Source organism: Bombus pascuorum, chromosome 6 (genome assembly GCF_905332965.1).
Source record: "Bombus pascuorum chromosome 6, iyBomPasc1.1, whole genome shotgun sequence".
NCBI classification, from domain to species: domain Eukaryota; kingdom Metazoa; phylum Arthropoda; class Insecta; order Hymenoptera; family Apidae; genus Bombus; species Bombus pascuorum.
In genome coordinates this window covers 16,686,689-16,703,691 of record NC_083493.1, presented here as the reverse complement: position 1 = coordinate 16,703,691, position 17,003 = coordinate 16,686,689, and the positions used below count along the sequence as shown (strand labels likewise).

Below are 17,003 nucleotides of genomic sequence, written 5' to 3'. Positions count from 1 at the left end.
CACGATACCGTGTGCGTTCGCTCTCTACCTGTCGTTCAAACGTAATTTTCCCAACGACGCATAAAAAACCCACTGCAAATTCGCGATCACTGTTGTCACGATGGCAAAAAGTTGTAACAAGTTAGTCGGATGTTGATCGCACGGAATCGGCGTGATTAGTTACGGTCTGTTGATTTTTTCCAAAGGAACAAGGAGAGCAAGAAAAAGAAGGAAAACACAGAAAAATCAGTTTTGACTAAAAGAGAATATGATTCGCAGGTGGCGATCAAGTGCGAGACTCCGGTGGATCCGTACTCGTTCGTCGACGAGGAAATGTCGATGGGTGGCATCAGGACGGCGAGTAGTCCGGTCGGCAATCCGGAAAACATGACGTGTCCGGCTGGAGGCCAAGGAGTGCTCTCTACACCTACGTCGACGCCGCCTGGATCGCTATCCGGACCGCAACATCTTCAGATGAACCTCGGCGTAATGAACGGCAGCGTGAATCCCCAGTTGGCGGCGCAACAGCCGAAGAAACGCGGCCGCAAGAGAAAATCCGAGATGATTCTCACCCCCGAAGAGTAAGAACGCATACGAGACTTTCAATATCATTTTCTCGTTTTCTTAAACGTTTCGTTTCCTTTTTTCTTTTTCTCTTCCCTTTCTTCTTTTTTTTTTTTTTCTCATTTCTTACAACTATTACTACGAGATCTACAATCTCATAATTACGATCGGACACGGTTCTTCCGCGATATACTTAACGTCGGGACCTTCTTGCGCGATAACTTGCCAATTAACAATCGTAGAGTTCAACTTCTCCTTTATGATTCCGTAATTTTACATTCGATTCGTCGCCAAAGATTTTAAAATGTTCTAAAATGTTCTTAGTAATGGTAATAATGATAATACAATCACAGCAATTTCGTAACATTTTGTTTAAAAGAATTGAAACGTATGGAATAGAAGGTAAAGGCGCCAGAGTATCTTTTCTTGCTTCTGTAGCACGTTCACTGCCACGCGTGTTTTCACTGAAATCTCCGTCAGGCCGCAGTACCAAGCGTTCTCTGCTAGGTACTCGATATTTTGGTAATGCGAGTAAATAATTTCTTTAATAAACCATTTTCGTATTACTTTTATAACTCGATAGTTTCATTATTTCCTCTGGAGTATCTTTTCAAACACCTACGACGACTCTTCGCAAGTAGTCAAATAAGCGCCACCCGAATACGGGTGACGCGGTCCTTTGCCGTCACCCGAATACGGGTGCCGTGGCAATTAACCTGGGAGAAGAGGAGAAATATGGTTTATATTTGTTAGGAATTGTTCAACGATGTAGCGAAGCTACCGACCAGGAGAAAAATTGACGCGTGAACCGCGTTTAATTCGAAGATAAGGTAACGAGATAATTCGAATCGGTCGTAATTCGCGAAATAATTTTGGCAAGTACACCGCGTGCGATTAGTGTTCGTGGTCGACGGGTACAGTTCATTCTAAATAATAATTTGCGGCGAGGTCAATAGACGTGGATCGATGCGACCAGACTCGATTATAGCTGTTCGCTCCATGCGAACTTTGCTTCCACCGTAAACGAACTTCTTCAACGTAAATAACGCGCCCACGATCGAAGGAATCGACCGGTCGCGAGCATAGTATTCTTCTCTCCCCTACGAAAGCTCATTATATTCCCGATAGTTACGATACACCTTAAAAAAATTGTCTCCAGTAGCGAGCAAGATCGTTTGATTCGTTGCAAGAATATTCGTCCCGTTTCCCTCTAATTCGAACCAGAAAAGCTTCAGATCCGATTTTTCGGTACGATCGAGTTAGCAAGGTGGCCGAGTCGTTGTAATTTTTATACGTGAAATTACGCGTTCCATTTATAAACTTATAATTAGTCTCTACATCTTTGCCGTACTATTGTACTACCGCGTTCATGGTGAAAGAAGAAGTCTGTCTCGAAAAGGTTGACCGAGGAAGATGGCTTGTTCGCTGGGATTGCCATTTTTCCCATTTAAAAGTCGCCTGTTCTTTCACGCGTCGTTTGGTTTCCATTAAGAAGGAATCGCATCGTAGGTGTTTCCATTCGCGAGCAACTGGCCTATCCGAAACGAATTATCTCGTTATTCGTCGAGTTGGAGTCGCGCGATTATAGAAATTCGTTGATCAAGAAACGACCCATCTAACAGGTTGATTGAACGATACGATGTGAATTTGATTCAGGGCGGAACTAGCCGAGGCGAAGAAACGAGCAAAGACGTACAAGGAGAGAAAGAAGCACGACAGATTCGACGGTATGCCGGAAGAGGAAGTGAGCAAACGCGTTCTTCCAGATCATCTTACCAACAACCTGGACATTATTATAGTAAGTTGACGAATGTTGTTCGTCGCGACGACTATATATATATATATATATGTATATACAATAGAAAAAGTTGGACGTGGAGGCGCGATCGAGGACGATGATGCATCGTTAGTTTGGGTCGTATAGTTGCGGAAGGAAGTCGTCGCGCGATCCTGTCCCGTCGTTTTTCGCGAAGGAAGAAGGATTAATCGGATTATCCGTCGGCATAACGGGCGTCTGGTTAGCAGGAAAATCCATCTCGAAGGTAGCGAGACGGTAGGAACAAGTAACGACGACAAATAGCCGTTTGTAGCGCGTTCGTCAGGTGTCGTAATCGCTTTAATGGTCCATACCCAATTCGGTTATCACGCTCGACGTTGGTAACGAGCGCGTTCACCACCTTCCTATCGCGGGCCGTTTCATCGAGCACCGTGTCGATCGAAAATCGTTCTATTTCCAATCGGCAGGACGCGACGCAACGGGACACGCGTTCGCGATTTTCCCTCGGTTCGTGAAACTCTCTCGATCACGACCTTGACTCGCGCGTCTCGCGAATCGTCCGATATCCGTCTATTTATACGCTGGATCGCTGGATTCGCTCGAATTCTCGATCGTCGCGGAGAACGTAGGATTTCCGTAATCGTGTCACGAGAAAGACGCGAGGATTCCTGGCGATCGCGCCTCTAAAAACGAAACAAGCTAAAGCGACAGGGTAAGAGAACGATGTAAAGGGTGATGGAAGGGAAGGGAAGTGAAAGAGAGAGAGAGAGAGAGAGAGAGAGAGGGGGAGAGTCAGTTAGCGGCTGGTTCATATTCATATATTACGCGGAACGAGTAGTCAGCGCGGTCGATCATCCGTCAAACGGTGTAAACGCTTTAACGGGCCGTGGGCAATTCGGTTATTACGGGCGTCGTTGTAATCGAACGCAACGGGACACCGGTGTCGGCCGGCCTTCGTCGAGGCTCTCTACCCCTGGATCCCCGATTCCAAGCCCCCTACCCTCACGGCGGCCTGCCCCTCTGCCTCTCTATGCTCTACCTATCGAATCCCCCGGCCCCCTAACCCAGACCTGCTCCGATCTCATCGACGCGCGTTGTTTTCAATCGGCGACAATTCCACACCCTACCCTGGCTTCCAACCCCCGTCATTTTATCCTCGTTTATCCCGGCCGAAGCGCCATTCGACGCCGACCGACCGGCTAACGCATTGGCGTTAACGCGCTAATGCGATACGTACTTTATGTACGGAGGGAGAGAACTCAACCACCCGTACGCAACAAACGATATAACGCGATTTCGACCAAAAGTTCCACGACCCCTCGCGCGACTCACCATTTCCTCTCTCTCTCTCTCTCTCTCCTCCTCCTTCTCCATTTTTACTCGATCTCTTCTTGATTTTTAATCCTTTTCAAGAAAAAAAAAAAAAAAAAAAAAAAAAAAAACAAAAAGAGTCCAACTTTTTCCTGCTCGGTATTTTTTTATCTTTGTTTTTTATTTCTGTCCCTCCGGAGAAAAATAACACGTACTTGGTCGTTCCGTTACTCTGGCCGAGAAAAGTGTAAAAGTTAGGATCGGTGTCTATCGTCGGTGAACAACGAACGAAAAGACAACGAGTGTTGTCGCGTATAATAATCGTGACGAATATCGGTGATCAGTGGCTACCGCGATAAAGTCGTTGGCAGAGAATAAACGAAAAGCGGGAAGAAACGCGAGGACGAACGTGTCCAACAGCGTCCCTGTCACGTATCCTTGGACTTTGTCGTTATTAATTGTTCAACCGACGGAGCGAAGAGCGAAGATAATGTGGTTGCGCAACAGGTACTACCACACCTGTCTCTACCGCGTTGCATAATCGCGGCTAAGAACGATGTATGTGAAATCCGTGTACGCGTGTTTCGCGCCGGGAAAGGAATTGACCGTACGAAACAGCGAACGCCAACGTGTTCAGCAGGATCGTTATCTTCCACGTTCGTCACGTTCTCCTCGCGAGAACCTCTCGACCGAGGACGAAAATTACGCGTGGCCCGGCGACTAGCTGCTAACCGATGCTACTTTCGCCGCGTTTTCGGCCGAGAAACGATCGATCGATGGTCGGAGCGCGTCCAAGCTAACGGCGTATAAAGTATCTCGCTAGCGAGAGAGATTTCGACGCGACGAAAGACGCGGAGGCGGGAAACATCGAGAAACGAGGACGAGTCGCCTCGAACGACGTCCGCCGAACAAACCTGCCGAGATAATAATCCCATCGTCGGGCACGGAAACTAGTTGGAAATAAGCCTACCGCGTAATGATCCGTGGGAGATTGAAGCAGCGCAACCTTCGTAACGAGTATTTTCGAGCGGGAATAAATCGACGAACAGCCGATAAACCTAAATTAAGCGTATTGTCTTGATTTCCGCGTGGTTATCGCCGTTCGCGGACGAACGTGAAAGAAGGTTTGCGATCCGCTTACGACCAACAACGAGATCGGTGACCACGATCGCCAGCATCTCCATGCTCCTCGACCCGAGAGTCTATCCGGCTTGAAGTTAATGGGATCGATTTTTGTCACAGATTGGAATCAACCCGGGACTGTTCGCCGCTTACAAGGGCCACCACTACGCCGGACCGGGAAACCATTTCTGTGAGTTGAACTCTCGATCTCTGTCTTCTTACCGTAAAACCTATTGTTCCTTTACGTCTCGACAACATCTGCGGAACACACGACCGCGTACCACGTTCCCTGGAGAGCGGCAAAATGAAAAAAAAAAAAAAAAAGAAACAAAGATGTATCGCGAATGCTTTCTCGATTTTGGTCACGATTACGCGTAACGTGGCCTTCGCGTTCTCAACGACGCGGCGTTGCGTCGCGTTAAGAGAAATCGCGCAAGATCCGCGAACGCGATTAACAGTAACGAGAAGCGGCTCGTTGGAACGCAAATTACCCAAGCCGGTTGGCGCGTAATGCTCATCGAAAAACTCGGTCGTTCCCCCTATTTTCCTTGCCTTGATGCGTGCTCGGCGCGATCGACCGAACAACGATCACCGGTTATTTTTAACGCGGCTTCTAACCAAGCGGGGAACGACGACTCTCGACAACGCAAACGCGTAGCCAAGCAACCGTCTTGTCGCTGCTTGATTCGTTGCTTCGCTCGTTTAACGTCTCTGCTCGCCGCCTACGCTTCGCTGATCTCGCTGAGAAGCAGCATCGTCCACCAGTCGCTTTTCTTTTTTTCTCCGTTTTAAACGAAACGGCTATTCCGCCAAGCATCCATAGGCTTGCTCGATCCGTTGATCGTTCCACTCGCACCATCGGCCTTTTTAACTCTCGCGCAGCCTCGATCAGTCGTTGCCGTCACAGTTTCCGATACCTTTGTCTCACGGCGATAAACCGAATAACCGATTAACGTGGCTTTTTACGTCTACGCGACAACCGTATTTACACGAAGAACGGAACTTTGTTTCTTCGTACAGTCGGATACACGTCGTAGACTCCTCGAGATCGTAGTAATCGAGTAAACGCGGTGTGCGATAATAAAATACCAGTGAGAAAGTAAGGAACGCGAACGCGCGTAATACGATCGTTCGAGGTTCAAAGGTCCTTTATGCCGTTCCGATTAAAATCGATCTGGACGGGCAAAAGATCTCCGAAAGTCGATGGCCAGTCTCCGGCTGTGTTTCGGCGGCGCGTAATGGAAAGAGCGGTGGAAGATGGATTCTTGGACTAAACGTAGGCCCGCGCTCGATCGACCTTCAAACGATCTCGCGCGCTCTCCGGCTAAGCTATGTGCCTATTAGACAGCGCGCACGCACGCACGCGTGTCCATTTTACGGCCGTGTATACGCGCGGTGCTCGTAGTGGCCCCGTACATAGGGTAGAAATACAAAGTACATACATGCATGTATAACTGTGCACATAGAGGTGCGCGGACGCGCACTCACGTTCTTCCACCACACATAGGTGGTATATACAGGGTGAAGTTAGGTGTACGCTGCTGGATTTTCCAGGGTTTTCCCGGGGTTGCGGTAGAGCAGTGGATCGGGTGGAGGGTGGTGGCGTGCAGGAGGGTGTGGAGGTGGGATACGAAGCGGGTTGAAGCGGACTGCGAAGAGCAGTAAAGGGGTGAGGGAGAGTGAGGTTGTAGTGGAGGGAGGAACTATAATGAGTGGTGCGCGTGAGGGAGAGCAGGATAAAAAGGGGGTGAGAGGAGGAGGAGGTGACTCGGGGAGGGACCGTGAGAGGAGGACGAGGTGGAGGAGAGAAGAAGGAGGCGGAGGAGGCGGAAGCAGGGTAGTACGGGGTAAAAAGGTTGGAAGCTGTGTGGCAAGGTGAGGTGCGGCGAGGTGCGGGACGGGGAGGAGGCGAGGGTTGGATGGCATGGGATGGCATGGAATGGGATGGAATGGGAGGTGGGGGGCGTTTGCCAGCAATGGAGAGCAGAACAGAGAGGGAGGCGTGGGCCGCATGGGGGGATGGGTGGATCGAGAACGACGGGTCAATTTAAGCCCCGAAGGGAGGGAGAAACGGACCGGGCCTAAAGGCAGTAAACCCCGAAAAATTCAGCGCGGTTCAGGCGGTTCGATCGCTCGAAAGCGAACGCGGTCCCAGTGATCGAGGCTCGCGCGCGTCCAACTCGCAGTGCCATTCCGTTCGCTTTCGTTGCGCCGCGTTGCGCGTGAGAATACGCGTGGCCGCTGCTGCGAAAGTCTCGCGCCGCGAGGTGTTTGTGCCGTAACTGCCGCGCCTGCAACGTCGTCGAAACGCGGCCGCGCGATAATCGACGACGCTCGCGCGTTAATTATCCTTTGGCGCGCGTCTTTCTCAACCTCCGGAGTGCGCGACTCGCCGCGCGACGAAAGACGCGGACTCCTGTGTGCCTGCCGCGCGTTCGATCGATCGAGGTACGTTCATCGCTGGCTCGACGCTCCATCGATCTCACACCGGTCTCGATCGCTGCGAATTCACTCGACAATCGGTAAATATCTAGTCATCCGGAACGTTTCGTCTTTCGTTCGGTGAGCAAAAGAAGGCCGATCGTTTTCGCTTTGTTTCTTTCCGGTTCTTTACGGTTCCACGCTCGCTCGCCATATTCCAACGATCGTTCTCGATTAACGGAAAAAAGTGAACTCCTCTCCTTGACATTTGTTTCTTTATATCGCGGCTGCCAAGCAGGTGTTACTCCACGACAAAAATCCAACCGGCGCGAGTATTCCGAGTAATACGTTAGGCGTTTTAATTTCGTTCGTCGATTCTTTCGCCGCACGAGAAAGAGCGAGAGAGAGAGAGAGAGAGAGAGAGAGAGAGGGCGTGGAAACGGCGATCCGATCTGGAAAAGTTCATATCCGTGCGACGTTTCGCAAATTGTTCAAACTCCTCGAGTATCCTGCAAAAATTGTGCGAAACGATAGTCGATGTACGGGCTCCGTTTCCTCTGAAAATCGTCGCAAGACGCGACACGATCGGGGAAACGGTGTTTGCACGCGAAAAAAGTTTGGTCGACGGAACGATGGAGCGACAGGATGACAAGGCGAGAAAGGATGGTCGTGGGATAGAATCGCGCAACCCGATGGGGAATGAGAGTCGGCCGGTCGGTGACCCAATTCGGGCGGCGGGCTTTTTCCAACGGCGCGAAAGTTGAACGTGACCGGGGAAACTTTTCGTGGTCGTGGCAATCGAGTTGTCGCGCCTCTCTCATCCGAGAAGGAGACGACGGTAGCGCGTTCCTTCACCCTCGCGCCTCCTCGGACCTCCGTCGCCGCAATCGCAACTACCCCCGATTCGGCTCGTCCCAACGATCCGTTTCAACTTTGTCGCGCCACCCCGTGACCCGACGCCGTTTATCGGCTAACCGAGAATCCAACTTTTCATTGTCGCGTCTTACGCCTTTGTATATTTTTCTTCCTTACGTCCGAAAGTGCGTTAAACTTTGAACAGTACGAGAATCGGACAAGAGTACGTCCGCGTAATCTGCGTTTCTCGCGAGCTCGCAACAGACTCGCCTGTCGTACACGTACAACGTACTTTCGTATCTTTCTGCTCGGGAGACAAGAGGCTACTACCTTTTCTAGGTTTAAGGGTGCGGGAAAGAAAAAAAAAAAGAAAAAAAGAAAAAAGGGAAAAAAGAAAGAAGAGCGAATGAGAAAAAGCAGTAGTAGAAAAAAGCGTAAAGCGTAAAGTAAATTATCGTGGAACTCGGGGTTGGCTCGATCGACGACGATGACCGATTTTCGTCTTTGCGGTTTCGTCGATGGTACAAAGTAGAAAGTAAGTCTAGACTCTGACGTTCGTTAACTTGAAAACTAGAGTTCCGACTTCCTGCTCGAGATTACGTCCTACATCCTTTGGTCGTGCAACGTGCTCGAGAATACTCGAGCCAAGTTTTCGTCGGCGAAAGTTTTTCTTCGAGGGACTGTCTCGAAGAGATCGCGATCTTCTTCTATCGATCATCGTCGGCCACAAGCAGGAAATAATAACCATCGACTGTGGTAGCCTTGAAGTGGACGTGACCAACGTTGTTTTCATTTACGGCGACTTCAAACGCCTTGCTTCCTTCGTTTGTCTTTGTTCGCCTTTGTCGCAAGCTAGACACGATCGAGTACAAGGTTTTGTCGTACATCGATGACAGGAATCTGCGTGCTTGAGTTGCGGAAAAATTTGACGAACTCCGCGCAATTTCTCTCGGCGAGCACCGAGCGCGAAAATATATCAGGAACAGAAGAAAAACGAAAGAAACGAAAGAAGAAGTATGTATTCAGCGTCGAAGAGTATCGTAGCAGTGACCTGCGAAAAGATTGGGGAAGCCGGCTAAATGCGTGAGTGGGACAGGGATGCAAGCTTGACGGTTGTCGATGTTGGTGGAAGTGGGAAAGGAGGTGGCGGAGGTTAGGGTTGGTAGTGGTGGGAACTATAATGAGTGGCGGCTGTGTCGGGCGAAGGGAAGAGGACGAGGATGAGGGCGGTGTGCTCGAGGGTGTGGGTAAGAGCGAGGGTGAGGGTGAGGGTGAAGCGGAGCGAGAATGAGCCAGGAGAGCGTGAGGGTAGTACGAGGCAGAGGGACAGAGCTAGAGAGAGAACGAGAGAGAGAGAGAGAGAGAGAGGGAGAGAGACGGAGAAGAGCTCGGATTGGAAAGGGGGCAGGGAGGAGGGATGGAAGAGAGGAGGGAAACAGGGAGGAGGAAGTAAAGAGGGAAAGAGGGAAAGAGAGGGAGGATAGATAGGGTAAAACGAGATGGGCGAAGGGTACAGGTGGTGAGGGGTTGGTTGGCCGGTGAGTGTGGGAAAGCGTGTAGCCTCTGCCTCCTCCCTTTTCCACCCACCGGCCACCCTTCTGCCAGCTTGCTGCTCGGTCCAAAGGGGCGGCAGGAGGGGCCGGAGGGGCAGGAAAAAGGGAACTAGAGCTGGCCGAGGGGGGCGGAGGGCGGGGGGCACCAGGGAAGGGGTTGTCGCACGCCTATCCGCTCGATAGCAGCTTTCAGTCCGTGCACGTTTACTACCCCCTAGAATTTTGTGCCCTATCTTTTCGAGACTCCCTGGTCGAAAAGATTCGTTTCTATTCTTCGTAAACCGGTACGCGCCTTCGCCCGATACAAGATTCGCGAGATTTCGCCGCGGCGTCGCGATCGAAACACCCGCTCGATGGATAATTGGCCGTTAGACGAAAGGCGCCGAACGGATTTCTCGTCTTCCTGCGATCCAATCGCGCCAAACGTTTTTTATCGGACGATTCTTTATGGTTCTACGAAAAAACGAATAAACGACGAACAAACGTTTCTTTCGTCCGTTTCACGCCTCGAGCGCACCTTCTCGCCAAATCTTGGAAAAACGATACGGATGGAATTCTTACGAGGATGTCGTTAAACGCGTCTATGGTTATACGTGCTTGTTCGCAAATTGTGGCAGTTGGATGGGTCCGCGCACCGAACGACGGAAAAGAGAGCATCGCGGTACACTCGACGCTTTTCCTAGGTCTCCGTGAACGGGTCTTCGTCCTGGAAAACCCTGAAAATTGATTTTCCAGGCGCGGTCTCCCGCGGTACCCACGCACAGGTCTGTTTCTCTCTCTCTCTCTCTCTCTCTTTCCCCCTTTCCCTCGGTTGCATCGATTTTCACCTGACTCTCCTCGCATCCCCTGCAGCGAACTCGAACCAGCCGTTCATTCAGAATCGGAGGAAAAGAACGAAAAATCTGGGTCAACGAAATTTCGAGAACGATAAGCGAACGGATAATGGGACGAATCGACGCTTATCACCGATGAGACGGTTCGATTTTTCGTTTCGTCGATCCGTCCTGTTTCTCTACCACGAACCTCTGTTCTCCGGAGCAAAGATCCGGCTGTACGTTGAATTACGGGACGCGCGAAACCTGTACTCTACCGGTGCGGTTTCGAGCGGGGTCGAAGTCGGCGACCGACGATACACCTATACGGAAATATGGAAACGCGGGCACAGGCAGAAACGCGACGCCCAAGATCCTGTTGCTTTCGAACGTTTCCGAAAGTCGGGAAAACGAGTTAAGTCGGTCAAACGGGAGAAAACCGAAACTTTTTCGACTTTGAAAGTTTCGAGGACCGAGATAAATTTACGGACGCCTCGGAAATCGGTAAACTCGAGTTTGCCCTCGTTCTAAGATTACGCACGGCAGATTCTTTTCCCACCCTGCCACCTCCGGCCACCTTTTCTTTCTTCCGATCTAGCTAAATCGCATCGCGTGCTTCGAAAACGAAAGGTTCATGCAAAGATTCGATGTCGTTTCGGATGTTCGATACAATCGCGAGTAATATATCCAATGGAAAAGGCAAGGGGGAAAAAATGATAAAAGTTAAGGTAGGGTAAGGTGAGGCAAGGCAAAGTAAGGTAATGTAAGGTAAGATAAGGTAAGGTAAAGTAAAGTAAGGTAAGGTAAGGTAAGGTAAGGTAAGGAGAGGTAACGAGCGACGCGGAAAGGTCGAGGCAAGTCAAGTTGGGTTAGGTTAGCGGTGTGAACGAGAGGGAAGGGTCGCATTTCGCTTCGATAAAGTTTGTTCGATCGGTCGTTAGTCCTGTTCGAAGGGACCAACAGGCTTGTGCCGCGCTTGTCGTTCCTACGAGGCCACGTGTATAAATGCAATGGCCACGGAAAACCGAGCCAAGAGATTTTCTAAAGCCAGGAAAAACAGTGTTTCTCTCTCCTCCTCTTCTCTCTCTACTCGATTCTCTCCGCGTCCAGCTTAGGAGAAAACGAACGAACCAACGAACGGGTCGTCTCTGCCGGACGAAAAGCGCGCTGCTGCTACGACTACGGTTACGACTCGGCTACACGGCTATGGGCTACGGCAATGGCCACGGCAGACGAGCGTTTAACTTTGTTCCGAAGTTCTCCAAGGTCGTATGGTGCGGCTGTAGGTCGGTGGTGCAAGAGGTGGCGAGACCGGGAGGACAAGAGGGAGAGAATTTCCGAGGCCGCGTCATAAATCTCTATCTGCTGGCTGCTAGGGGTAAACGCTCGCGGGATATACTTCGGCGACGTCTGTAATTTCGCGCCATCAGACCTTTCTCTCGCTTACTCGTCTATTCAAGCTCCCGCCTTCCACTTCTATCATCTCTATTTCTTTTTTACTCCTCTTTTCCACCCACCCAGTAGTCGCTGTCCCCTTCTTCTTACGCGTATTTCCTTCTCGTTTAGTGCCGTCGTTTTTCCACAGAATTTTATTACTCGATTCGCACGTCGATCCCCGTGTTTGATAACAAGCATCGTAACGTAATTATCAGACTCCTTGTACGCGAGATCATGGAACGAGCGAGTTTCGCGCCTACGAGATCGCAGTTTTACGAATATTGTCGTAAGTGACGATGTTATATTACGCCAACCGACGTGTAAATTCGTCGTAAAACGAATAGACAAAATACGATCGACAGTTTCGAATATGTCGTCCTCTAGCGCAATAATTCGATAAATAATAATAATCGGCGAGTTATACATGTTACAGACTTCTCTTCTATAGTTTCGCAGTTCTATATTATAGGGAATAATCAATCGTAAAATTGAATTCATTTTATCATCGAATTTATCGCTACAACCGAAAAGAATTTATTGCTGTTGGTAGCAATAATGGTAGTTGAATTGTGCGAGAGAGCCGAGGCAGCGACGAGGAGATAGAGTTTGAAAATTATACGTTGGGCAAACATTAAGTAATTTCTACTCGAACCCTAGTATCAACAAGAGTAAAAATAGGTATTAAGGGCTGTCTTTCCTTCCTTCTATTTTTACCCCTTTTTTCCTTTCTCTTCTTCCCTGCCTTCCCTTCGCTCTCTTCTTTCCCATCGTTGCCTGCTTCGCCGTTATTCCTTCCCTTCTTTTTTTCTCTTTTCATCCTATCTTTGCCCGCAATTGTTACCAAAAAAAACTCGATATAGTCCTTTTCGAATTTCCTTCCTAATTTCCTCCCTCTAATTTCTGCTTCGAAGCGTACAGCAACGTGCTTCGAAATGTACGCAGAATTCAGACTCGTTAAATAAATTTGCCGCATTGTACGGAAGAAGGCGATTTATCGCTTATGACTGAACTTTTGAGAGCGATATAAAAAGGGCGGCGCAAGTCTGACCCAGACCTATTTAATCCATTAAATGGTACGCTTTGCAACACCTGCTGCACTGCTACCGCTAGAAACACGGTCCTCGCTAACAACCACCACCGCCACACCACCGCTAACAAGTATCATCGGATTATTACGACAACATGGAACATTGCAAATCTGTTGCTGTTAGGCGAAGCGAGCGAGGAAGAAGAATCGAAAAAGTAAAAATGCAGAGATCACGAAAGTAACAAGAGAATAACAAGGGAAGGAAAGTAATGGCAATTCTGCGAATATAAAAGTGGATGGCGATCGACCGATGAGTAGCCACGTTATTTTCTTTCATCAATTTATATAAGTGAGCGTCATTTTTCGTTATTGTACCATCGTTTCGAAAGTTTCGTCGTATCATTTTCATAAAGAGAAGATGGTCTCGATGGAAAGAAGTCGCGTACGCGTCAGCCTCAACTTTTCTCTTTGCATTTCGTTCTTTAAGTAATTTTGCGACGACCGAAAATAACGCTGGTGTCTAATAGCGGCGCGGACGAGAAACGACTCCGGACACGTATGCAATTGCGTTTGCATGATTTTCGAATTGACGACTCGATCGAGAACAGACATTTTGTCGTTATTGGTATTAAAACTGTTCGATCTGCACGGGCTTCTAAGATCGGTCGAGAGTCAAGCGTTTTGTAAACGCGGTATATCCTACTTACGAAATAATTTTATCGTGAACCGTGACATATAAGTCATTTGGAACTGGTTTTCTTAATACCACACCAAGCCAATATTTTTTCCATACAACTGGCACTCGAATCGTACGAACGTCTCGCCAATGATCGTCGTTTGTCATCGTGGCGTTCCCCTGCTTATTTTCATCGTCGGAACTTTCGCACGAAACAATTTCATCTGGCTTTGTTCACGAAATTCGTCGCACGGATGAATAAATCGTTCGAATTAAGACGACGAGAAGCGAACGAACAATTTAACCTTGTACGCTATGCGCCGCGTATCGTCGAGGATGCTTTTTATTTCGTTTCGTGCGCGTCGCGGGGCAATTTATCGTCTCGAGTTTACGGAACCCGAGTATGAACTTCCAGACAGTTTGTCGACAATGTTTGACCCAGACCCATTGAAATTCTCCCTTCCTCTACACCGAGCCGCGCAAATGTCGGTCGAACTTAACGACGAAGGTACTCGGCCTGTTTCCCGCGGATCTCGCTGAAACGGAACTCGCGAATTTTCTCTCTCCATCTTATCTAACCACCGACTGAACCAACTTTTTTTTTCAGGGAAGTGTTTACACTTAAGTGGTCTGACACCCGAACCACTGACAGCAGATGACGACTACAAGCTCCTACGCTTCGGTATCGGTTTCACGAATATGGTAGCTCGTGCCACTAAAGGCAGCGCTGATCTAACGAGGAAGGAAATCAAAGAAGGTCAGTATACGAGACGATAAAGGTACATAAGCGATCCTCCGACGCTCAACGACAACGAAACCTGTGGACCGCTCTTTGTATGTGTGCGTGCACCGCGCATGTAATATAAATTACATGTAACTCGGTTTGCGAGCATCTATCGACCCGAATTTCCGCATTATTTAAATAATAATAAATTATTTTATTTGGCAATACATTATTTTATTTGGTGGTGCGCTATCGAAGGATCAGTCCTATCGCGGTCCTTGATTTCTTAATACGTTGGTCGCCACGTCACCCGTATCTGTGCGACGGGTATACTTCCGTGGGGGCCAGTCACCCAAGTACGGGTGACGCTCTTCTCGTTCGAGTTAAAACATTACTGGATATATTCTGGATAAAATATTATATGGTATTTGTTAAAACATTCCAAACGCGTTTGGAGCGATCTTACGCGCTTTGAACAACAATCGTAGACTTCGTCGTCGCTACTCTCCTCGCTTTCGAATATATTTTCACGCTGTTTACCGAACATTTTCAGGATGAAAAAATCACCGATGCACGTGCCGCAAGTATGCCTCTCGACTAAATAAAAGATCCGAGATATCTGCCACGAGATCCCTAGAAATACTCTAGCTGGGAGGCTCGTTGCTTTCTCCAGTTCAAAACTAAATAATATTTTCTTTACAATGAATCGAAGGCGATAAACGACGAATCGAAGGCGACGAAGGATAAATTCCCGCTTGTCGCTCTATTTACGTTCCGGCGATCAGATTTGGGCCCCTCAGGAAAATTGACCGAATCGCCGTTGGCGACCAACGTGTTAAACGATACGTTTGGAAAACGATTAATCGAATAATATATTATTTTATTTGGCTATACATTAGGTGGTGCGCTATCGAAGGATCGATCCTATCGGAGTCCTTGATTTCTTTACCTCGATCTCGCTTTTGTCTCGACCAAGAAGAGCACCGTTGACGTTTTAAGAGAAAATCGTAGAGCATCGAATTGAAATAAGAAATCGTGTCATAGGAAGCGTGTCAATAACGATTCTTCCATGTTTGTCTTAGATAAGAAATTTTCTAACGGTGGAAAAGTACGGTTGTAAGTGACTCGAAGAACACGGTGAGATCAAGCGATGGAAATAATATTCGATCGCCCGAATAATATCCATTATAAATAAATAATTATTTATTATTTAATTATTTATATTATAAATAAATTGCGAATGAAAGATGCACGGGACGCGTATAATACGCAGAAACGTAGAAAATATCGAGAGTATGAAGAGTAGCCAATAATATTACCTAATGTGTAAAACAAATGTCCGCGCGTACATTCTACCACCAGTTTCGTTAGTTGTATTTATAAAAACAGGAATTTGCATAAACATTTGCATTTTAATTATAAAATACGGTAAAAGCAGGCTTACGAACGTAACGGATGGAAAACTTCGATGTTAGGACATGAACGATGTATATAATGCGTGTAAAAATTTTAACCATATTGTAGACACATGGGCCGCAAAAACCAGACCGTTTTAGACCGAGACGAACATGTTTGAACGTGGCTTGTTCGAACCAGCCAGACGAGTATCGTTTCAGCGTGCATTGCATACACAGCAACTTACACGAGTACATACGTATAGCGATTTTTTACGCTGATCAGCATCGAGCGAATTAAATTCGATAACCGAAATCACAGACCGAGGATACAGAGTTGAACGTGTTGTAAATTCGTATCACGGTTTCGTTATTTGCTTCTCCGCTTATCTGAATCGTCGTTAAATTTATTGTCACGCCGACAAGATATACTTGCTTCGATTGTTCCACGAACATAAGTTTTTACGAAAAATAACACGACCGTTGTTAATTACGGTTCATTGATGTAATATCTCCTTCCGCTCAAAAGTATACAATGTAACGCTCAGCGTAGCTAGACATAGTCATTTTTACTCCTTTGTTCTCGTTTCGTTCGTACCAAAAGGTTATCGTCTGTTAACTTTCTACGCGCTGTTTTCTCCAACGTTTAACGATCCTTCGCTTTTTAAACATTTTACGCGTACAACTTTCGTTAAAATATTCTATTCTTCGGGAATGGATACTTGTAGAGAAAATTACGCAAACGCGCGCCTGTGTACGCGTATTGCTAGAGTTCGATACGCTTTTTACGGAAAGTGTTCAAAGGTTTAAACTCGACAAAGAACGTAAAGAAACTAAATAAAGGATTAAGTGGAAACGATATAAACAGATAACAGGGAATACATGGTCGAGCGGACAAAAATGTGAACGATATCGAATGTTCATCGATAAACGTTGGTTTACTTACCGTCTCTCTGGATACCTGCTAGTGACGAGAAGTCTCGCGTGCCACTAGATTCGATTTATCAAATTGTTAACAAAATCGTGTTCACTTCTCTCTAACCGATGAAAATAACAGTTGTTGTCTCTTCTGTGCGTTAAAAATAATTAACCACGATCACCGCCAAGATCTTTCGATCGACTTGCACTTCGAGCCGGTTCCCTCCACGATCGTCGCCGCGAGAAGACTGACGGCATGCGGCATCAGTGTTTCCAACCAAAACCGTTGAAATTCTCTCGGCCGTAAGACAACGACGCTCTCGCCCGACTAATAGATCGAAAAGTCAAATTAACACGGAACTTGATCGATCGAGGATCAAACAATGGAATAAAACGGGAAACTCGTGCAAATGTTACGGAAAGATGAAAACGA

At 47.8% G+C, this 17,003-nt stretch overlaps 2 protein-coding genes across 2 annotated transcripts in view; one reads left to right on the top strand and one right to left on the bottom strand.

The window, feature by feature from the left end:
- Positions 1–16,104, bottom strand: part of LOC132908263 (DNA (cytosine-5)-methyltransferase 3B-like) — a 59,875-nt gene extending 43,771 nt beyond the window's left edge. Inside the window, exon 1 of the mRNA XM_060962121.1 lies at positions 16,085–16,104. The gene's annotated coding sequence lies outside the window, so the exon portion shown is untranslated. The remainder of the gene's footprint in view (positions 1–16,084) is intronic.
- Positions 1–17,003, top strand: part of LOC132908264 (probable serine/threonine-protein kinase yakA) — a 56,476-nt gene that overhangs the window by 31,481 nt on the left and 7,992 nt on the right. Inside the window, exons 4-7 of the mRNA XM_060962122.1 lie at positions 259–560; positions 2,200–2,341; positions 4,874–4,943; positions 14,142–14,291. Of these exons, the coding sequence (XP_060818105.1) occupies positions 259–560; positions 2,200–2,341; positions 4,874–4,943; positions 14,142–14,291 (664 nt within the window). The remainder of the gene's footprint in view (positions 1–258; positions 561–2,199; positions 2,342–4,873; positions 4,944–14,141; positions 14,292–17,003) is intronic.